Source organism: Ochotona curzoniae, unplaced genomic scaffold, assembly GCF_017591425.1.
Source record: "Ochotona curzoniae isolate NIBS_2020 unplaced genomic scaffold, NIBS_Ocur_1.0 contig_2210, whole genome shotgun sequence".
Classification (NCBI taxonomy): Eukaryota; Metazoa; Chordata; class Mammalia; order Lagomorpha; family Ochotonidae; genus Ochotona; species Ochotona curzoniae.
In genome coordinates this window covers 2,202,998-2,226,587 of record NW_024465369.1, presented here as the reverse complement: position 1 = coordinate 2,226,587, position 23,590 = coordinate 2,202,998, and the positions used below count along the sequence as shown (strand labels likewise).

The following is a 23,590-nucleotide window of genomic DNA, read 5'->3' as shown; positions in this document are numbered from 1 at the left end:
AGTGAACATACAACAATACTTCAGAGAGCTCAGGGAAGATGTATAGCATGGGGAAAAAAACCTACATGTGGGTTGAAAACTACAAAATGAACTCAGTTTTGAACTTCTTTGTCCATGTTTTAAAAGTACCCAAGTACAAGAACAAGGGCAATTTGCACATGACAGAGCCCAAGGCAGTCCTGGGGTGAGTGAACTCCGCCTCACTGGATGGCCAATTTTCTACTGGCAGGAACCAGCTGAGGTCAGGTTCATGGATGCAATGTTGTCTGCCCTCTTAAGTGACTCACGGGATCGGGGGTTCTGTGCATCACTGGTACTTGCTAAATTGCTGTCTCAAGTTCAGAAGTTCTTATAAAATTCTACAAATTGTTTAGGTCAAAGGGGGAAAAAGAATCTTCACAAACAGGTGCTCAGCAAAAGAATTCCCAGGGTTTCCTTAGTCCTTCTTCTTCTTCTTTTCTCTAAGAATCACACCTATGCTTTTACCACTGTGGCAGTGTGAGACGAAGGGGACAGATCACAGGAGCCAGTACAATCCAAGCCCCAGATGCTGTGCTTGGGACCCAGGAATTGCATCAACAGGGCCCAGAAAACCTACGGCCACATCTGGATAGCAGCTGTTTCCACTTTGCAGGACATCCATGAGCCAACGCCTAAGGCCCAACTGTTTTTCGATTCCAGGGTCTAGCTAACATGGGAAAGTGGTACTGTGTTAAACCCGGGGCCTGGGATGCTCTGCACGCATGCCGGCTCCAGTGAGGGGGGGAAGAAAACAGAGAAGAAGAGCAGCTACCTTCTGATTTAAAATTGCTTTCACTGCGTCCTCTACTTCCTCCGGATTGTTGAGGTCCACAGTCCAAACGTGTGGCCGGCCGATGAACACTTCAGCGTAAGGATGCTGGGACGTCAGCTGGAAAAGAAAAAACCAAATGCCTTAGCTCCACAGTCTTCTCATCCTCCTTTAAAAAGATTTATTTATTTTACTTAAAATTCAGAGAGACACAGAGAGAGAAAGGGAAAGAGATCCTTCAAGCGCTGCATCAACTCCCCAAATGGCTGCATTGGTCAGAGCTGGGTCCAGCTGAAGCTGGGGACTGGAAGCCTCTTTTATGTCTCCCATGTAGGTGCAGAGGCCCAAGGCCTTTCCACTGCTTTCCTAGGCCATAAGCAGGGAACTGGATCAGAAGTGGAGCAGCCAGGACTTGAAATGGTACCCATATGGGATATCAGCATGACAGCCTGAGAATTAGAATGTTATGCCACTATATCCCACCTCCCCCCATTCCACAGTGATGTCTTTTTAACAACAACAAAAAAATCTTACTGTGCTTGATAAACATTATTTTATATTTTATAGAGAGTTACTTATCCGAAAGGCAGAGTGACAGAGAAGGAGAGGAAAAGATGTGAGAGATCGTCCATCCTTCTCCTACCCCCACTCCCTGCAGCAGGGGACAGGATGCCGGCATCTCCCACACACTGGGCGTAGGAGGTAGGGACGCAAGTGCTGGTTCCTTCATCACTGCTCCCCGGGTGTGCTGGCAGGGAGCTAGAGTGGCTGCGACTCAAACTGCTGCTCCAACAGGGGGTACAGCACTGCAGCTTTTTCACCCTCTGGACCCTAACACCTGGCCAACCCAGCCAGACACATTTGGCAGCACTGAGCTGCGTGCGCATGCATGTCAAGACATTCTCGTCCTTTCATATAAGTAGCAATTCCCCTCAGCGTTTCAGGTGACAAACCCTGATGGCTCCACATCTCAAATCCCACTGGCAGTAAGAGGAGAGATGTCATAATCAGATGACAAAAATACATCTGTCCCCCAAGAACATCCACTCTCAGGCATAGCCCCGCCCTGAAAGTCACTGAGAACAAATCAGTATGCATTCCCCTATCTAGGGCACACAGGTAAGCATGGAAGGCTACACCAAAAATCAACGCTGTGAAGTTCTAGGAGGACGAGAAAAAAAATTCTTTGTAAAGCACAGAATTTTTATGATGGCTTTAGGTATAACTGTTAATGACACCAGACTTTCAAACTGACAAAGACAGCTTGTAATCTGAACAGCAAGAAAGGGTGGGACTTGTCCTAAAGGAAGTTTTATTTTAAGAATAACATATGGCTGAAGGACCAAAGAGTGCATTCTGGTACTTTGGAAAAGGGAACTCCTCAGGAATCCAGTGTTGTAAGATTTATTTTATTTTATTTTTAATTTGAAAGGCAGAGTTACAGAAAGGAGAGACAAAGAGAAAGATCTTCCACCTGCTGGTTCACTACCAAAATAGCCACAACTGCAAGGGCTGTGCTGATCCTAAATCAGGAACCTGGAGCTTCCTCCCCAGGTCTCCTATGTACGTGCTGGAAGCCAAAGACCTGAGCCAGCTATTGCTTTCCCAGGCCATAAGGGCTTGGCTACCAAAGCCTAATGGGTTATTTGAATAGAATAAGGGTCAAATTCTTGGAGGTGGGCCCCACAGGTAGTTTTCTAGGTCACTGGGGCACGGTCAGCAGGCAGTTCTCCAGGGGATGGATTATAGAAGCCTAGTTCAGCATAGTAGCTCGCTCTTTGCTCCCTGGCTTGCCACATGACCTTTCCCAGCGTACAGTCAGCTGTCATCAGCCTTCCTCCTCGCCAGATGCCAGACTAAGGGAGTATCTGGTTCTGGGATGGTGAACTTCCAAAACCCAGAGCTGAAACAGGCCTTCTTCCTTCCTAAGCAGCTTCTCTTGGATGTTTCAACTGTAATAATGAGAAGCTGATGAGACCCTTGGGACCCCTCAGGAGATCACATATGCAAATACTCAAAAGCCTCCAAAATCCAAGAAGTCATAAATAAATTTCTGGTCCCATGAAATGTGGAAAAGGGATACTCAATCTGCACTTTATAAGAAATTATTTTCTTAGCTCTCTATATTAAGAGTTATGAAATAATTTTTGGAATTCACATTTGGAATCACAAATGTAGTAAATGTGACATCTTTTACAGACTGTGTCTCAGAAGAGAAAAGTAGATGATACATTTATGAGAAAAGGAGATATTGTGGGCTGGCAATGTAGCACAGCAGGTTAAGGCATGACAGTCATGTTGACATCCCATCTGAGTCCTGCCTGTTCTACTGCCAATCCAACTCCCTGACAATGCACGTGTGGAGACCGAGCTGTCCTCTCATTTTTCTTCAGACACAAACCCACTCAGAGGGCTGGACGACATACCTTGCACCATTTCATCTTGCTCTTTGCCACGACTCTTGGTATACTACACATCAGTGGTATGTACTGCTCGAGGCAGACACCCCAGGCACCTGTTGCTGATCCAGCCACCAGCGTTTGCAGGCAACCTGCCACAGCCCCCACAGCCTTAAGGGCAGCAGGTTAGCTCATGTCTGCTTCCATCTGTGCTAATCCCAAGCCACGTCTCTTTGGTTGCCACTCTTCTGGCCAGTCTCCAGGGATCAAATGACAGACCCTTGGCAGTCCCCTGGGACTGTAGAAGCCTCCATCTCTTTCTCTGCATGTATAGTGGATTTAAGCTAATGTGGAGGGTGCGCCAGGCTGGGCTGCCCCTGTGCTGGTCCCTTGGGCATGCCTTAGTTTCCAGGTTTCTCACATACCAAGAAGGATTTTGAGGGCAAGAGGGATTTATGCTCCTTTTCTTCTGCAAACCATACAGCCAGAAAGCAGGAAATTCAAACCCCGGTCCTTCAAGCACTCAGTAACTTTGGCCATTACAGAAGATGAAGGCGATTTAAAAGATGCCACTGAGTACTTATGACACAGACCAACAACAGCTTGATGCAAACACCAGCCTTTTAATCGCCCTCTTAACTTGCCAACACTACAAAATATATATATATATATATATAACCCGAAATGAATTTATGCCTGTATTAGACCTTTTCTGGAAAGGAACACAGTGTCACATCATTTTCATTTTGTGGCTTGAAGAACAACCTAATTAGCTCTTCCACTGGCACTGGGGTAAATTAAACCTGCCATCAATGTTACGATTTACACATTAGCTGCCTCCCCCCGCCTCCCCCTGCCCAGGGTCCCTGCTTATTTACAAGGTTGCTCCAAGCACTAGGATACTGTGAAGTGCTGAGCCATTATCATTTATTCGTTTCCATTTATAAAGGGTTACTTAGTTTTATGAGTAAGGCCTCTGTGGTTCCTTAGCCCCTCTGGATCTTATGGTCCTCTCGGTTAATTTATTGAGAATTGCCTGACCTCAGCTACTCTGTTGTATACCCATATCAGTAAATTTACTGGCATATACTTTGTAGAAGTAATGAAAATCTTATTAAATATGAGACATTACTTCAGAGCGGCTATTCAATCCTCCCAGGAGAATATGCGTTCACAATTATGGGAGAAAAAACCCTGAAGCCAGAGAATTTCTAAAGATTTACAAAATGTCAGAATAATGCTTGAGAACTTACTAATATGCTACCAGATACAAGGATAAAGATCTAATTTATATTGAAATGGAACTTGAATTGACTATGCTATATTAGGGAATTTTTCCCCATTTGTACAGATATTGTAGTTTGAAAAATTTAGTCTGATGTAAAAATAAGGTTGAAACTGATGTAGTGGTACAAGTGATGTAGTGGGTTAAGCCACTGTCTGTGCCACTCAGGTGGGATTCATGCCCAGCATGCAGGGATAATTTAAGCTTTGGAAATCAACAAATGTGATATATGACATCAAAAATTGAAGAAGAATCATTTGATAGTTTTAACAGATGCAGAAAAAGCTTCTGATAAAATCCAACACCACTGCATGCTAAACACTCTTAAGTAAGGTAGGCATAGAAGGAACAATCCACAACATAATCAAAGCAAAATAGGAAAAGCCCAATGCCAACATCAAACTGAATGAGAAAAGATTGGAAGCCTTCCCGCTAAGATCTAGAACAAGATAAGGGTGTCCACTATCACCACTGCTATTTAACATAGTACTGGAAGTACTCCGGAATGCTATCAGACAAGAAAAAGAAATCAAAGGAATTCAAATTGGAAATGAGGAAGTCAAGCTATCTCTGTTTGCAGATGACATGATTTTAAACATAGGAGAACCAAGAGACTCAATAAACAGACTGCTAGAATTTATATGAGCTCAGTAAAGTGGCAGGGTTCAAAATCAATGAACAGAAATCAACAGCCATAGTGTATACAAACAACTGCACGTGGAAAAAAAGAACTAACCAGCATGGTATCCTTCAATAACAGAGAAGAAAATGAAATAGCTAGGAATAAACCTAACAAAAGATGTGGAAGATCTCTATGAGGAAAACTACAAAGTATTAAGAAAAGAAATAGAAGAAGATTTCAAAACATGGAGAAATATATCACGTCCCTGGATGAGTAGATTCAATATCATCAAAATGTCCATATTACCAAAAACAATATAGACATTCAATGTGATTCCAATCAAAACACCAAGAACATTCTTCACAGAGCTGGAAAACATGATACAAAGGCTCATCTGGAAACATAAAAAACCATGAACAGCCAGAATTGTCCTGAAGAATAAGAACCTAGCAGGAGGGATCACAATCCCAGACCTCTGGACATACTACACGGCAGTGGTTACCAAAACTACTGGTACTGGCACAGAAACAGAGAAGACCAATGGAATAGAACAGAACACTAGAAGGGAACCCCCCCACACACACAGCCATCTAATCTTCAACAAGAAAACAGAAAACAATCCAGGGAAAAAGGAAGGTCTCTTCAATAGATGGTGTTGGGACAACTGGTTAACTGCCTGCAGGAATAAGAGACAAGACCTACATCCTTCACCATACACAAAGATCAAATCTAAATGGATAAAAAATCTAAACCTACACCCAGAAACCATCAAACATTCGGAAACAAAAGTTGGAAACACTCTGCAAGATATAGGTGTAGGTACTGACTTCCTAGAAAAATCTTCAAAAGCAAAGAAAGTCAAGGCCAAAATAAATAAATGGGACTACATTAAGCCTAGAAGCTTCTGCACAGCAAAGGAAGCAATCAACAAAGTAAAAAAATAGCCAACAGAATGGAAGATCTTTGTACGCTACAAGGAGACAAGGGGCTAATTTCCAGAATATACAAACAACACCAGAACAACCATAACAATAAAACAAACCAGTCAAGAAATGGGCGAGGGAAATGGGTAGACACTTTTCAAAGGATCAAATCCAAATGTTTAAGCAGCATATGAAAAAATGCTCATGTCCCCCGGCAATAAGGGAAATTCAAATAAAGATAACACTGAAGTTACACTTAACTCCAGTAAGAATAGCCCACATACAGAAAACTACAACACCACTGCTGGCGAGGTTGCAGGGGCAAAAAGGAACCCTACTCCACTGTTGGTGGGATTGTAGGCTGGTGCAACCACTATGGAAGTCAGTATGGAGAATACTTAGGAAACTGAAAATCTACCTACCATATGGCCCAGCAATACCATTTCCAGGAATAAATTCAAAAGACTTGTTACATGAGAAAGCAACGTGTACCCCTAGGTTCCCTGCAGCACAATCAATAATTGCAAAAACATGGAAGCAACCAAAATGCCCATCAACAGAGGGCATCTACTCTATGGAATACTACTCAGCTATTAAAAAAATGAACTACAATTGCTTGTGGCCAAATGGGCCAAGCTGGAGACCATTATGCTAAGGGAAATGAGCCAAATCCCAAAAGGTCAGATACCTTATGTTTGCCCTAATATAAGATAATCAATGATGTCAAATCTAAGGATTTTTCCTGTGTATTCTATCTTAATGCACTTCCTAATTATTTGTACCTTTTATAATAAGACCTTGTATTGTAATCCATTAATCATCCATAAGAGACTGATTGCTTGTAAAAATAAAAAGTACACAGAGGAAGTGTACAAAGTCTATATTACCCCATGAAAAGTTTTGAGCATCTGAAGATGTTGATGTCCACGGGGACTCTTGGAACCAGCCCCCCACAGAGGCCAATGAACAACTCATTAGCACTCAGTAAGTAGCCATCATCCATCTCGGCGCACGTGGCATGGTGGCGACACGCACTTACCTCTCTCAGAGTCGGCTTGCCGATGAAAAAGTCCGTGTTCTTGCTGCTTTTTGGCGGGTTGAACTTGGGATTCAGAAAAGCGCATCCATTGGCGATGGCCTCCAGTGGAGCCGGTCCCTCATAAGGAAACCCAAGTCCAACGAACAACTGTGGGATAGAGAAACACACAGTGGGTAAGTCACTGGTCAGTCAGTCAGGCCTGGCGTCCCTGGCTTCCTGGGACGATCCAGCAGCCTTCCTGTGCATGACGCACACACTGGAAGGCTCCCAGACCCTGGAGTGGAGGGGCAGACACAAGCCAGCTTGGACCAGGATCCCAACAACTTCACCGGGGACTCTCTGATGAGGCTGCTTGACAGGTATATTCCTTTTGTCCACTAAGCGAGGAAGTGTGTGTGTGTGTTGTGGGGGTGAGGGTCCGTAGGGGGCAGAGAAGTCAGAGACTTAAAATAAAAACAACAGCAACAACAACAACACAACAGAGAGCCAACACTAATCTGTCAGTCTCCAGGAGACACGACTGGAAAAACATGCACTTAACTAAACAGAAGGTTTCTTCATCGAACCCAGGGAACAAGGGCTCTTTGAGGGCCGTTACTCAAAGGGACAGAAAGGTCACTGGCTGGGTTTGATTGCAGTTCAAATGCGACTGCTGTTAAAACGATGGCAGGTCGGTAAACACAGGCTTTCACAACGGGCTGTTTACGGGTGCTTGGCGGGGTGGGGGTGGGACACCAACAATCCCGCATTCAAGGCAGGTTTAGAGCAGGGTGGCTGAGAGCGCCTAAGCCTGCAAGATACGGCTCCCCGACTCCCCCCACTCCCCCAGAAAAGCAAACGGGGCGCGGTCCCCGCGGTGGGCGACAGATGGCAGCAGAAACATGCATTCCACGTCTAGCACCAGGAGCTGCCGCGGCCCCTGACAAAAACTGACATAACACCGCCCAGAAACCGGTGGCTGAGGGCACCTGTCCTACTGTTGGAGGGCCCTGGGGGAGTAACAGACTCTCCCTGTCCTGTGGCTTTCTAATAATACTTCTTTTAAAAACGAACGAATGAATCGTGTGCTTGCCCTAGCCATGGCAAGAAACCAGTTCTAAATGCATTCCAGTCCCTAGAGACCCGACAAGGGACAAAATCCAACTGGGTCCCAGGACAGTAGCTTCCTCCGGCTTTGCAGACACCCACAGGGCCAGCGATGATGCCCCGGAGGGGGGTTGGCATTTGTGTCCTCTTTCCACTTTGCCAGCTTGGCAGCCGTGTTCACTGATGAATTATGTGACCCTGCAGCTCCCTAGGCATGCCCAAGGAGGCAGCACGCCCCTGCGGGGCACTCAATTGCTGCGGTCATGGCCAACACCTTGGGGGAATGACAGCAGCCTCTGAAGGAATTCTGGGAACAAAACCCCAACATCTCAGGATCTCTGGTAACTTTTCCACTAAATTTGGGACGGGGAGTGCAGGGGGCACTCAGGAGCTTTTTCTGGGTGCAGGGATACCCAGAGAAAGATTCCTGTATTTCTTGCTCACCTTGGCTACCCTTGTTGGGACACTCTTTAGGGGAACAAAGAAGTCGGGAGGTCCTGCTGCTTGGGTGTCCCCTCTGCCCTGGACAAAAGCAGCAGCAGAGACCACAGGCCTGAGGGAAGGGCAGGGCAGTGGGGGCCTGGGCACTGTAGGACAAGGGACAAGTTCTACACTGTCCCCAGGGCTTCCACATTCCATCTTACCAATTCAACCAACAGAAAATAAATGGTTAGAGAATGTGGGAGTCGGGGGTGCGCCTGGGCTTGTGGCTCAGAGGTGGGGGAAGGGCTGACAGCGGAGGCAACAGAAGGAAGGGATGAAAGAGTTCAGGTTCCAGCTCTCTGATTTCGACTCCCTTCCTCAGACCTCAGAGAGGCTGTGTCAGCTGGCTCGGGCCAAAGAGGTGACCTCTTCGGGGGTCCAGTGTGACAGCTCAGTGGCTAAATCCTCACCTTGCAAGAACAGGGGATCCCATATGGGCCCCAGTTCATGTCCTGGCTGCTCCACTTCTCATCCAGCTCCCTGCTGGTGGCCTGGGAATGCAGTAGAGAATGGCCCAAGACCTTGCTACCCTGCATCCACTGGGGAGACCCGGAAGAAGCTCCTCGTTTTGGATTGGCTCAGCTCTGGCCATTGCGGCCACTTGGGGAGTGAACTAGTGGACAGAAGATCTTTCTGTCTTTCCTTCTCTCTGTAAATCTGACTTTCCAAGAAAGACAGATAAATCTTACACAGAGAGAGAGAGAGAGAGAGAGAGAGAGAGAGATGACCTCTTAGGCCACAGTGGGAAACAAGAACATAGGTGCTCTAAGATGCGGTTGGGGTCCAGGGGCTTAGTCAGACTGTAGCCCACAGTGAATGTCCACCTCTGAAAAATCAGGGTCAGCCACAAAGTGCTACTATTTTCCTTCATCAGCCCCGATTCGCAAAGAACAACTCCAGAGTTAATACAAGAGGTATAAGGCTTGTCGATTTAAATAGAAAATCTCAGGGAAAAAAAAATTTAATTAGCTCTTTCAGACCAACCAATGTGAACCTATTAATTAAAAGGATTTGAGGTTGTTGCTTAATGGACTTGAATGCGACCCGGGTTTTAATTATATCTGAATAACAATTTGCACCATCTCTTCTGCCCCGCTGGCACCATGATATCTCAGCACACATAAAACAAACACTAGGGGCCACCTCTCTCAAGCCTCCCCATTTTAGAACGAGGCCTCAGCAAATAGCACACAATTTCTTGGCAATAAGCTTTCTCATCATACTAAATCAGAGTGGCAGGAAATGCATTCCTCGGAAAGACATCAAAATCAGCGAGCTTGGGTCATTTTGGTCAATAAGCCACTTTTCCTCTGGCTTCCTGGGTGTTTATTACTGTGACATTACAATGGAGCACATGGACCCAGGATGAATGGCACGTTTGTGGTTGCAAAGACAACAGGGTAGGCACAGAGAACTCAGCATCACCAACTGTCAACTCCCGCAAGCTGACAGCCTGGCAACACGTGGTACCTAATTCACACGAAATCACTGTCCTCCTCCCACAGGCCCAGCTTCTGGCCTCACTGCACCCACCTGCACAGTTTCCTTGGCATGCAGGCAAGAGTCCCATGGCACACATGCATTCGAGGGCTGTGGGTGAGCTCCTTGGGAGAAGGCTGACCCTGGCTGCAGCATGCTCTGCCCAGCCTCAGCTGAGGACCTTGCAAGATGACGGCCCAGCTCCACGGCTGTGACCTTGGCTTCCTCATGGTGCCAATCTAAACAGATTACACACTCTGCCCTACCATTGACACTAAACAAGAGGGAGAAAAGTACTGTGCATTCAATTCCTGCTTTAGCGCTGAGATAGTCCCACACAGCCACTAAAAAACAGAAACTGGGTTGCTTTCTATCACCACGTGTAGTACTGAACAAAGGTTCCTTGGGCTTGCTGTTGTGGTATAGCAAGTTAAGTCTCACTTGGGGTGCCCACACCCCATATCTGAGTGCTGGTTTTTGAGTGCAAGCTGTTTTGCTTCAAATCTAGCTACCTTCTGATGTGCCTGGGAGGTGGCAGATAATGGCCCAAGTGCTTGAATTCCTAACCTGCATGTAGGGGGTTTAGATGGAATTTTTGGCTCTTGGCTTTGCTCTAGTGGAGTCCTGGCAATTGTGGCTATTTGGGGGAATAAGACATCTTTGTCATTTGGATATATAATTGTTTAAAAAAATTATTCCATAGGTTAAAATTAGAGTGTTGTACAACTCCCATCTCCTGGTGCCTCAAATAATGGAGCTGGAATAGGCTAGAGCTCAATGCAGGTCTCCCTTGTGGGAAGCAGGGATCCAACTACTTGAGAGCAGAGCCAGGATTTGAATCCAGGCACTCCAACAGAGAATGTGGGTGCCCAGGCATGCTCTTAACTCCTGGGCCACATGCCTGCCCTCAGCAATCACAGAGGCATTTCTGTAAGATACTGTGGATTTGCTCAGTTTGCAGTCACTTGATGGAAACATCAAGCACAATCTGGAAGAGGACACTTAACATACACTTTTCTGATTGGTTTTAATTTACCGAATCAGCAAGTGTGGCTCAGCGGATGGATCTGTGCAATGGACTGACTGTTAGGACAGAGTGATGGGGACAGCAGAGGCTCTGGAATGCAGGGGACCAGAGATCAGCCTTGATGGTTCCCGGCTCAGTACCTGGGGCCCTTATGCTGGAGGCCTCTGTGCATGGGTCCACTCACAATCACTCTCTCTGGTGATAGGTCCTTAGCCAAGCAAACACAAGCTCTCTAAGCCTGTCTTTCCACATAGAAGATGGCAAAAGCAATAGCGCTTTGTTCCCACAGAGCTGCTGCTGAAGATTAAACAAGGTTTCTCATGGAAGGAGATTACAAAGCTTGGTACGTAGGATGTGGCTGACAGACTGCAGCTCAAGGCTGAATCCAAACTAAACTTGACACAGCCACATCACATGGCCTTGCACCATCCAGCTGCAGCTTAGGAGGGTGAGTTGTGGGTGAGTGTTTTCACAGGAGTTCTCTCTGTTTCAGTAAGTATTTTAGATGAGCAGAGAGGAGGGGCATACTTGAAGAAGGAGAGATGAGAGATGACAGGCCTGGCAGGGCTGTGGAGGGCCCAGTTCTCCAAGTCCTGGGCTACTGCCAAGCCTCCCTCGTCCACTCTTCATATAGTGATTGGCAATCACATTACCACTCACAGGTGTCTCTTGCGTCTTTACCAAGAACCTACAGTTGTGTATGGAGGAAACAATTTCATTTCTTGATATTGGTTGTTTTTGTGTGACCTAAAGGCTTGCCTCTCTGTCTGGCTCTCTTCCTTCTAGCACCTGGTGCTAAAGGCTGTGACGGACAGTGGGCAGATTCCCTCCCTTCCTGGCTTCTCTGTCCTTGCTGAGGGATCCACAGTGCCTGAAGTTTCTGTGGTGAAGAGCTAGGAGGATCAAGGAGTCAAAGTTACAGAGCCTCCCCATCCAGCTTGTGTATGTACCCAAACTCAGTCAGTGGCTAAACTAAAGGCCATTTCTCAGAGATGAACTCGCTGGGCTAGCCTCCTGATCAGGAGTGCCTTGCCCAAGTGCTTTGCAGAATCAAGCTAAAGCAAATCAACATCATCAAGATCAAGTTCTTGTGTTTCAGTCATTCGCAAGTCCCAAATAAAATCAAAGACATTATAATTTGCTCTGTACATGTGCAGACTTGGGAATGTGTTTGCAGGAGAGAATGGAAATCAACTGAAAACTGTAGACATTTCACATATTTAGCTGGGCTGGCCTGGGAAGGTCACCATAGAAGTAAAGCTCAGGTACCATCTCCTGGGACAGCCTTCTCTGACCACTTGTCACACTCCACTCCAGATACTCCTGAACAGGAAGCAGATGTATTCACTCTGCTTCCTTAAATGGGATTATAACATTGCTAAAAGCACAGGACACAGAATATGAAGAGACAGAATGTGTGGAAAGGGTTTAGCACTGGCACATGGTAAAGGTGGAAATGGAGGCCACTAGCTAATGTCACAGTAAACGTCACGGGCAGGTGCACCATGACAACACCAGTGTGTGAAGATGCTAAAGCGATGGCTGACAGTTGGCTCCTGTCCTCTGCAGCAGGTGTACCTCAAACGGATTAGTGACTTCTCAAATCATGCAGCCACATTTCTCACATCTGCATCACTGTCTCCATGCACAAGACTACTGCAAGGTTGTCTGTGGGTAGTGTGATTTTTGCGTCAGCACTTAGCTCCAGCTCCCTACTTTTCACACCACCCACATGCTCCTTGAGGGCAAAACTGGCCAGTTCATTTTTATACACAGAATGGCGAGAATAAAGTCTGGGCTGTATCAAAAATGTAACACATTTTTTGTTGGATCAAGAGCAAAGCAGTGACTACTAGTGCACAAGATTTTGGTTGCAAGCAGGGTGGTCTGTTGGCAAGTAGCTGGCTGTGGGGGGTGTGACTTCCATCCTGAAGTCAGATCTTCCATTCTCCATCCTCCACACACAAACACTAGAACGGGAAGGAGGAATGGGCATGTCTGTATTTGCCCCATTATTGTCCTCACCCAAAATGGATGGCAGTGACCTAAGGGACATTCATGTGGATCCTACTTGAGAAGCAAATAGAAGTGAGCTCTTGGCCCTCTGCTCACAGAGCCTGGGATGTGAAGAGAGCTGCGGGATATCAATCAGGGGCCGCCACTGGGGAGAACTGGGAGATGTAGATAATAAGCTCAGGAAAATTAGGAAGAAATCACTTGTGAGGGGCCTGGCCCCAAGATCCCAGATGGATTTCAAGTCCTGTCTTTACTCTATACAAGTTGAATATCACTAAAGATGAAAAACCTGGGACCAGAAGTTGAGATTTCACTTTGTGAGCCTGGGAATATTTTCACGCACATAATGAGATATCTTGGGGATGGAATCCAAGTCTACTATGAATTTCACTAGTTTCACATGCACTCTAGTCACATAGACTGAATGACATTTTAGAAAAAGCTTCAAAATCCGGCATTTTGACTGTGACCTGTTACTAAAGGCCAGGGGGCATAACTATTCGTTTGTGGCATCATGTTTGTGCTCAAAGCTTTCTGCTTTTTGAGCTTTTCAGTGTAAGAATTTTCAAACTAAATCTAAAGGCCAGGTGGGTGCTGACAATATATCTCCTGACTGGAACAAGCACCCTCTGTCTGCGCTCATAGCCATGAATCAAAGTCTAGTTCTGAGGGTTTGCCTTAAGTCCTGGTTTGGAGAGGGTTCCTGATCAGTGGGAAGAGCTGGTATATGTGTATGTGTGTGTATGTGTGTATATGGTGATGTGGGTCAGGCAGAAAGACAGGATAGAGTCATACAGTGCATCCTACATAAGTAGCGTGCAATGTTAGGCCTTTGGGTGAGTCCCACATGTAAACAGAAGGGGTATATCCCAGCAAGAACAGCAGCACAGCTTCTCAGATGTAAAAAGAGGAGTGCCCGGGTGGGCTTACAGATCATGGCTGCAGCCCTTCCACCAGGCCAGCGTAGGATACAAATGCCATGTTTGTACTAGGTAACAGATATGCTGGAGGGGAGCCCTGGACAGGAGGAAATAAATACCAGGCAGACGAAGGAAGAAACCACATTAGAGGAGATGGAGATGTCAGCCAAAGAAAACCAGACAGACCACCTTGAATGAGTCCTGCTTTGCTGTACAATCTGCACTTCTGCAGTTGGCTGGATTGAATACCTTTTCTGTAGTCTTCTAATAAATCACTCATTCATTTCAAACTTCCACCCCACTAGAAGTGTGGTCGACTCCAGAAACCGTCTGATGTTTCGAGTCCCAATTTTAACGTGGCACAGATTTCCTCTCTTGGCTCCATGAAGCCAGAATCTGCTCATGATGCCAGCCCACTGTTAGCAGCAGGCAGGAAGGAGATTGTGCAGGATGGAGACTTTTCTGGGCTGGTGGGTACAGAGATGCACAAGTTGGCTTGCAAAGGCAAAGCTGGAACCAGAGCGGTAGAAGCATCAGTCCTCACTCTCCATCGTTACAGAGGGACCAGACATGTTTCCCTCTGTGGTCCCAAGTCTGAGGCATGCATGAAATCTCATTCACTCCCCAGACACAGCCCCTCAGCAGCTCCAGCTCTCCATTCTTCTACCATGTACTGGAATAAATTGCTTTCAAATTGCTTAGAGACACCAGAAAAGCAGTGAGTGGTGGAGGGGGTCATAAATGCGAAGCCTGCCCGGTCTTTCATAAACCCGGGATTCATTTGTTTTAGTTTTGGCTGCTGTGGTCAGTGTGCGGGGGGGGGGGGCGGGGGGCAGAGTGATGAAGGGCTGTGCCCTTGTCCTATTCGCCAACCCTATGAGCCATCATTCCAGTTGGAGTGGTTTAATATATTCCAGTTAGATGAGCAGCCACTACATGATGGGATCAGGGACATCCTTGGAAGGCACAATTTTTTTTATGCCCTTCATTTTCAAAATGCCAACTGTAACCCCTAACTGTTAAGGCAATCTCTCACATTACAGCCTGGGCCTTTGGAATCTCTTTTCTCATCATCTCCTGGACATCAGGGATCTCTATTTTGGCCTATTTCCTACTCCTTGACAGGCTAAATGGATGGGAGGTAAGTAAGAGCTCTTTTAAAAATCTGCAAGGCTGAGTGAGATGCGCAGGAGGCTGGCTTAGTACAAGTGTACAAGACAGTAATGACACGCTGCTGAAACCCAGCTCTGCCAAACATCATCTGAAAGGAACTTGAACTTTTCCCATCATCCAAAGTGAAGAAAAGTTAAAATGAAGCCACTGGCCAAAGCAGCATCACCATCAGAGCACCTGGTTCTAAAGTGCCAAATAAAGCAGACAGCAATGGAGAGCCCATGGTGAGCCCAGGGACATGCATCATGCTGGGCAGGCCACAGCCAGGCATCAGATGACAGATGATCCTTCTAAGGAAACAAAATCCTAATGAACACAACGTAGGTCTGCGGCCAAGGGGAAGAGCATGTGTCAGACAGTTTTATTCATGGTATCACACACATGCTTGGTGGTGAAAGAATCAATATATTTCTAGATGGTGAAACCAGGCAAAGAGGAGGAAGATGCTTCTGGATGGTAGGAGTCCAGTGAGTGCTCTTATGGGTAGGTGTTTCTGAAGTTGTGGTGGCAAGGGTCTAACAGAGCTTAAATGTGCAACACAAAGAAAATCATGGAGGGGCCACCTCCATATCTTGATGCCAGTTGACTGTGGGCAAGTCCCTTTTTCTAGTCTATTCCCCTCATGCTGTCAAAAACACTAACACTGTTGTGGGAACCAGTAACACAGGTGACTACATTTGCAAGAAACACACTGATTGGCAGTTACCATCAGGATTATGACATCCATCTGCTCATCCTTTTGCCCTTGAACACGAAAAAGTCCACTTACTGTTGACAGTCACTTCCTGGCCAAACTGGTTTATTCACAAATCCAGAGTTTAGAAAAGTACACCATCAGATGGACTTCCCTATGGGCTACAAGCCTACAAGCACCACATCCTCATGTTATGGCTCATTAAACAATCCTCAGGGGTGCCCTCAGCCAGCTCCACCCCCACAGTCTGTGACAATCAGACCCTTACAAAGTGTATTTTCTACCATTTTAATATTTAGGTTAGCCAAGCTTGGTTTCAGCTCTCTGCTAGACACATCATCCTCTGCTCCAGGTGGCTGTGCCTGCCCAGCAGCCACACCCTATTCATCTCCATCTCACTTGATGCTCTCTTGGATTTCAGGGTCCACGGGGATTTTCCTTCACCCAACTGGCCAGCGTACACTCCTAATGAGAGAAAGCTCACTCAACAGGAATGAGTTGGGGAGGAATTGGGCCATCCTTTTCATGGTGAAACCTGTAGTTCCTTTAGAAGGCCCATCTGTCCAGGCAGGTGCTTGCCTTTGCTATCTTCATCCTTACCCCAAGACCCTGGCTTATTTCCTGGTCCATAGTAGGACCCCTATGAATACGTTCTTTGACTAAAATTCAGTGGCTGTCAGACCTTCTCCCTGCCAAGGGCCAGGGGACTACATGGAACATCATTCACTTGCCACACAAGAGGTCAACCTAAAAATTAGTCTGCCCTAGATGGATGGAGTTCTGATTCTTGCTTGTGATTGCCTCAGGGGCCCAAGAGCAGTGGATTTCACGGGACATCTCCCAGCTTGGCAACAGATGAGCAAGCCTGCAACAACCTCCTTCTACAGCTCACCGACATCTGGCCAGGACAGTGTCTGCCCAGAATTGCTGTGTTGAAATGACAGCATGAAAGGTTTCAGTTCCATTTTCAAGGCCAATGGAAGCAAACCTGGGAAGCGCATCTCGAATGCATGTTTCCAGGATTGCAAACTCACCTTGGTTTCCCGGAGCAGAAACTGCAGGTCCCGTCCACTGAGGATGCCGTGGTTTTTCACATAACTGGGAATATTCTTGGTACTGGAGCCATAAACAGTCGCGTGCACCTCCATGTATGTGTGAATTATGTCCAAGTAGAGCTTCTTATTCTAAAGAAAGCACACAAGCGCAAAACATGTCTCTCTTGTATTTGCATAGCAACCTGTCCCAAAGGACAGAATTTCTTCAAATGCCCGACGCCAGAAAGATAGTGAAAGAAAGAGAGGGAAAAAAAAAATGTTCTCAACATACTGTTGGCAACAGTCGGGCAATCTGAACACCGAAATTTCTTTTTAGAGTGATCTGGCTGGATTTTGAGAGTAGAAACAGATCGTTCCGGGATAGTTTTGCTACACAAAACACATTACATGGCAGTGTATCACTGAACACGAATTGCCTCTCCCGGCCAACTGTTTTGAAATATGATCCCTGCTTTGTCAATTACCAGGGTCCCCACACACTGCTTTTGGCTCAGGCTCTTGCTGAAAGGAGAGGAAGTCTGGGGGAGGAAAGCCCAGAGGCAGCAGTGTGTTGGATTGCAGAAGGCACCAGGAGATGTTAAGCTGTCCCTGAGGAGTACACACGTCCCAGCTCTCATCTGTATTTCTATTGTCAATGAACTCCTGCTGTGGGAACCAGATCCCACACCCAACTCAGATCACAGACAGAGAGGGGAATCCCTCACCACACGTGCTGATTGGCTCTGGCTCTGGAGAAACTGAGAACACATAGGCAGAGCAAACTAGAAAAAGAGACTGTCAGCTTGGGCGAGCCCTGTAAGCACAGAAAGCACTTGTTGCTGGAAGCCAAACCAAGCCTCTTCCTGGATGTGTAGGCACCAAATTTCCAGGCATGTTTCTAAATCCAAAACACCTGTAAAGGGTGACGGGATACAAGATCACTTTCTCTTGCCCCCGCAGGCTTCCGCATGACTAAATTGGACAAGCTGTGTTTTTTATGTTTTTTTTTTTTTAATTTGAAAATTCAAGCTCTGTAATGTTTTCCAGTTGTAGAAAAGTGGGTCATGGTTTTCTCATTCTAAGCCTGTTTTCAGATACTCCAGGCAAATCTAATCACAGCCAGCTTTGTGTTCCAGGGACACGGGGTGTGTAGGGCCAGGCGCCATGTGATGTGGGCCAGGGGCAGGTGGGCTCTGACCACAGCAGGCTGCCATCTGTCCCCTGACAATGACTTCTCCTGGGCAAATACTGCAAAGAACTCTTGACCTTGGAGAAATGTGCTAAAAACCTGCAGGATGGAAGGCAGCGGAGCCCTCCCCTGAAGCACCAGTAGAGTTCTGGTAACAACCAAAAAGCACATCCCCACAGCTGAGTGCCTAGATCACAGGAATGAGTGCCACAAGGCTGACAAGGCACCACATTTACCTTGGTGAGGCAAAGTTGATTTGAATGGATATGGTACTGGTGTGAGATGCGTCCAGTAACATCTTTCTTCTCAGGGCCTCCTCCTCCCATGTTAAGCAGATAGTGGGCTCTGTAACCCTGACCCCTGCATCACTGATTGTCCTAGCACAGGTCTGACCTGAAGAGAGCCGATGCTAGGCCAGCAAGGAGCTCAGCAAACACTGTATTGAGTTCAGGATGATGGAGGGAGTCAACTCTGTCTTGGGAACAGAATGCAGAGCAGTCACTTTCAGATACCCACGGGCTTCCTTGCAGACCAGATCATCCAAGTGTAGGTTTTGGGCAAGTAGGGATTAGGTACATTCGAAGAAGCCAGTTACCAGGTAGGAGGGTGGGAATAAGGAAAGAACCAAGTAGGAGCAGAGGGTGGGGAAGGAGGGCAGTCACAGCTGACAAGAAGGGCCCAGAGAGTGAGGGTGATTGAGACATCCTTGCCGGTGAGACAGACTGAGACACATACAGATCCAGGGTGAAGAGGAAGGAAGGAAAGAAAAGGAGAGCAAGGAGAAGGTACAATGGCAGGAGCAAAAACAAGAGGAAACAGAAAAGACAGAAAGCCAGGACCAAGAACTGCTGTGGTTTCCAAGTATCCCCAAATCCTTCCTTGTCCTAAATTCTCCAGAACTTTCTGGACCCTAAAATACCAGCAGCTATCCAAAATCTTCCCACACCCTGGGCCTTATTTTCACTTAAGCTACTGTAGCTGGATTCCCACTAAATAAATAAGAGAAGAGACACAACCTCTCCACCATCCCACCAAACACCATCTCCAGGACACATAAGGCCTTGCTGCAGGACTGGGGCATGGCAGGGATGTCATGTGCCTCTTCCTTTTTGCAGAAGGAGACATTCCTCTGTGAAGAGGCAGCTTCTACTTAGCAAGGAAGCACCACAAGTGCAGTGAGTGACAGGCACAACAGTCAAAGGCCCATCTGGTTCCTGTTCCGCAGGCAGACTTCAGATTGGGATTCCCAGGTTAAATGCCTAGGAGGAAGAATGGAAGACATTACACACACTGCCCTTAAATCCAAGCAAAGGCCAGGCCTCCTCGAAATACAACAAGGGAGCAAGTTCAGACCCACAAAAGAAATTTATGTCAAGGCTAATAAAGTCTGTTGAACTTATTAAGGCACAATAAAGTCTGAAAGGCAAAAATTACACTCAGAGAGGATTGACGTTATTCCATCTATGAGATTTCAACAAGTGATTAAAGGAACAGACTGTCTCAAGCCTAACTCTGAGTTTTGATGCTGAGATGAAATCAAGTCATTCCACCTCAGATGTCTTACTGCCACTTGTCAGAGTTCTGCAGCAATCGGGTGAGCGTGAGCCATGCTACCTGTTCCAGGTGAACATGCCACAGGACCACTTGGACACAGTTTCCTACACTGACTAGTTATACTCACTGGATGTAAAATGAACCCAATTGGGGTATCCCCAGTTCAGATCTCTTTCCTGAATTTCAGGTCCAAACATCTCAAATCTGGGGCTGGCATTGTAGTGCAGAAGGTTATCTGCTGCTACACCAACCCTCCTGCAGCACTAGTTTGAGTCTGGTTCCTCCAGTTCCAATCCAAGTACCTGCTAATGCACCTGGGAAGACGGCAGAAGAGAGCCTAGCTACTGAGGTCACTGTCACCTATGTGGAAAATTAGGATGGGGATTCCTTGCTTCTGGCTTTGAACGGGTCCAGATCTAGCTGTCACAGCTATTTGGGTGGGTGGGTGAACTCTTTCCAAAACAACCAGCCAACCAAAAGCCATGCAAATATCCTGAACATTTCTACTGTGGCTGTAGCTACTTCTGACACAAACGGGAATCCACCACCTTAAGCAGCCAGCATCCGTTCATCTGTTCCTGAGTTCAGTAACTGGCCCTTTTGCCAAGTTCCCCGGAATAGAATTGTACCTTTTCTTCTGCTTTTCTCCACATTTATCAACATCAACACACATACAATATGCAATTAGTCACAATGTCCTGTTGATTCCTCCTTTATAAGATCAAAATAGTCCCTACTGTCCAGGTTCTGTTCCTCATTCTCTTGGACTGTGCTCAGGTTAACACCATCAGTTCTCCATGTCTCCTCAGCATGCACTCTGGCATCCACCCCACCTGTTGTCCTGGACTCTAGAGACACACTTCTGTGTGATGGAGATGGTGACCCATGCCTACGCACCTTCCATGGTTCCTGACAGCTGCTCTGCCTTCGCTGTCTCTGGTAGTGTTCATGTGATGAGGTGGGATTCCACCATCAGACTAGGACAAAGCTCCCTGGTGCAATGGGCCTGAGGGAGGTTCTGGGTCCCTAGCAGGTAAATCCAAGATGACTGGGTCATAGGATGGCAAGGGATAAATAAAACCCACCTCTTCTCTGTCCCAGAAATGGTCAAGGGAGGGAGTCCAGGTTGTCTGCTACGTCTTTGCTATTCCAGGTGATGCAGGAGCCAGCGTGGTGACCACCCCATCACATCACTTGTGCCACTCTCTGCCTCCCTTCTCTTCTCCCTCATCCTAACTACCCTGGGTTTCCTCCTTCCTTTATGAAATTTTAACACATGTTCTCTGCTACATTCCAAGATGCCTGGTGGATTCCTAAAACCTCAAATGGCACCAAACCCCATGTAGCCTCTTTTGTTTTCTATACATACAAATCTACAATGAAGCTTATTTCAGAAATCACACACAGTAAGAGGTTAACAACACTACAGCTGCAAAAAAAAAAAAAATAAAGCAGAACAGTGATAGCAGTATGAGGATTCTTCAGAAAATGCATGAGAATGTATTATAATCCAATATGCTTAGATTTCAAATTATTTTTGATGTCAAATAAATTATTCTTTTAGTTTCATTTTCTAAGTAATACAGTAATCAAAGTTATTTAAAATGTATGGATGAGTTTTTGAATTTTCCTTTCAGTATGTTTGGACTGCAGATACCTGAATCCCTGGAATGCACAACCATGGATTCAGAGCAACGGTGCACATTAGTCTTAGCCTTGTGCCCTGCTGTTTAGAGGCTGCAGGCTAAGGCTCTCGTCCCTTTAATCCACCCACGCCATTGCCACAACTTTTCCAAACTGCAGATTCTATTGACCTAGATGAAGGGCCTCACAGGTCATCAAGGTCACTGGGACAAGATTCCCCTTTTAGTTCTGCACACAAGCAGGCCTCCAAGAGTGCTCATTCTTTTGCCTCCTACTGTCACATGCCCTACTTTGTTCAAGGTTCACCTGCACTGAGCCTACCAGGCACAGACGACCTGGCCTGTGGTTCTCAACTTGTCTTTTCTCCCTCTCTCTGGACATCTCTCCCAGGTACACTCCACTGTCCTCACCATTGATAAATTGGCTTTCCTGGATTTGGCCAGTTGAAGCAACCTCCTCTGTGCTTTCATACCATGGGGCCTTTTGAGGCAGCACTGCCCCCATGTGCTCCTGCTCAGCTGGAATTTTGAGGCTCTCAACAGCAGGATACGAGGCTTACAAAGGCCTGGCACAGAGCAGGTGCCCAGTACACATGAGTTGGTCAGCTGATAAAGACAGCGGGCACATGAACATGAACCATGAAGCATTCAGAAGTTTAGGCATGGCCTTGCTCTTTCTGACACCCTACCTGCTGTCAGGGCCAAGTTCTGGCAGGTGGCTCCTAACAAATGCGTTTTGGGTTGATGGCTATTAACGGTTTATGACAAGACAACACAAAAGAAGAGCTGCCAACCATAAAAGGTGTATTGTTCAAAAAGCTTCACCTTCACTTTAACACAGCTATTGAATATAAGGCTCCCTCTTAGGAGTCAGGATGTAACGAGGACAGAAGCAGAGAGGGAGATAAAAGCAAACAAACTCACATGCCTGCTCCAAAGTCCAAAATCCAACAAGAATGACAAATTCTTTTTTTTTTTTTTTTTAAAGATTTATTTTTATTATTTTTTTATTGGAAAGGCGGATATACAGAGAGGAGATACAGAGAGGAAGATCTTCCGTCCGATGATTCACTCCCCAAGTGAGCCGCAACGGGCCGATACTATGCCGATCCGAAGCCAGGAGCCTCTTCCGGGTCTCCCACGCGGGTGCAGGGTCCCAAAGCTTTGGGCCGTCCTCAGCTGCTTTCCCAGGCCACAGGCAGGGAGCTGGAAGGGAAGTGGGGCTGCCGGGATTAGAACCGGCGCCCATATGGGATCCCGGGCGTGCAAGGCGAGGACCTAACCACTTGCGCCACCGCGCCGGGCCCAACAAATTCTTTTATTCTAGGATTAGAGGTAAGCTCCAAAAATGCAAATCTCTGTGATTCTCAGCAGTGAAACAAAAATAATTTACACTTCAGAATCATTTAAAATCTGTGCAGTCCTTGACTCATTTATACTCAAGGTCAAATTGTGTGGCAGAATAGGAAATGGAGGAAGGGAGCTGTCCCACTCAGGCTCCACAGGGCTCTAGAAGACCTCTGGAAGTCACCAAACTAAAGATTTGTCTTCCCCTGCCCAACCAGCCCCGAATCCTCATCTTTCTGGGACATGGTGCTAGAGCATGACAGTGGGAGGGGAAACGGGACCTAGATCTCCTGTCTCCAGCATGGTCTGATGTTGCCATAAGTGTCTAAGGGCAAAAAAAGGGAGGAGTCTCCTTGTGAAGTACTGGGCATCCCACTCATGCGTGATGTCTTCTGGCATGCATAAGAACTCATCCCTAGCAGTGGCCGTGTAGTTGCATGGATGAAGTACCTCCCCGGGCACAAAGGAGACAGAATACTCAAAGGTGAGAATCTTGGTCTCCAGTCTAAAGACAGAAACTGGAGGGAGATTTTCGAGAGTAAATGCATAGTCTGAGAAGAGCTGTCAGTTCTGTTTTAGCAACCTGACAACAAATTTCTCATTTATACTTGGGGGTAACATGGCATTAAGGCTCCAGAAGACACCCACTGTATATGCACGATGGAGTCAGAAGTGGGGGCATACAACGTATATGAAAGCTGTTTCAACATGCACCCTTACTTCTTACAGAGTGTCAACCCTGCTTTAAATCCACAAAGTGGGAAGAGTTAGCTTCAAGAACCCTTGGAGGACCAAAACCCTGACCTTGGTGTCCAGCCCCAGTGTAATGCTCCTCCCCTTCTCCCCATCTGGGTTAGTTAGTATGCTGCCCCATTTCCCTGCTCTTT

The 23,590-nt window shown here is 46.6% G+C and overlaps 1 protein-coding gene across 4 annotated transcripts in view; it reads right to left on the bottom strand.

Moving 5' to 3' along the window:
• Window positions 1-23,590, bottom strand: part of MGAT5 (alpha-1,6-mannosylglycoprotein 6-beta-N-acetylglucosaminyltransferase) — a 331,427-nt gene that overhangs the window by 19,724 nt on the left and 288,113 nt on the right. For all 4 annotated transcript variants that reach the window (XM_040971485.1, XM_040971487.1, XM_040971486.1 and 1 more), the window contains 3 exons: window positions 16,971-17,120; window positions 7,059-7,205; window positions 794-910 (listed from right to left, as the gene is read on the bottom strand). In XM_040971485.1, coding sequence (XP_040827419.1) covers window positions 794-910; window positions 7,059-7,205; window positions 16,971-17,120 — 414 coding nt within the window. The remainder of the gene's footprint in view (window positions 1-793; window positions 911-7,058; window positions 7,206-16,970; window positions 17,121-23,590) is intronic.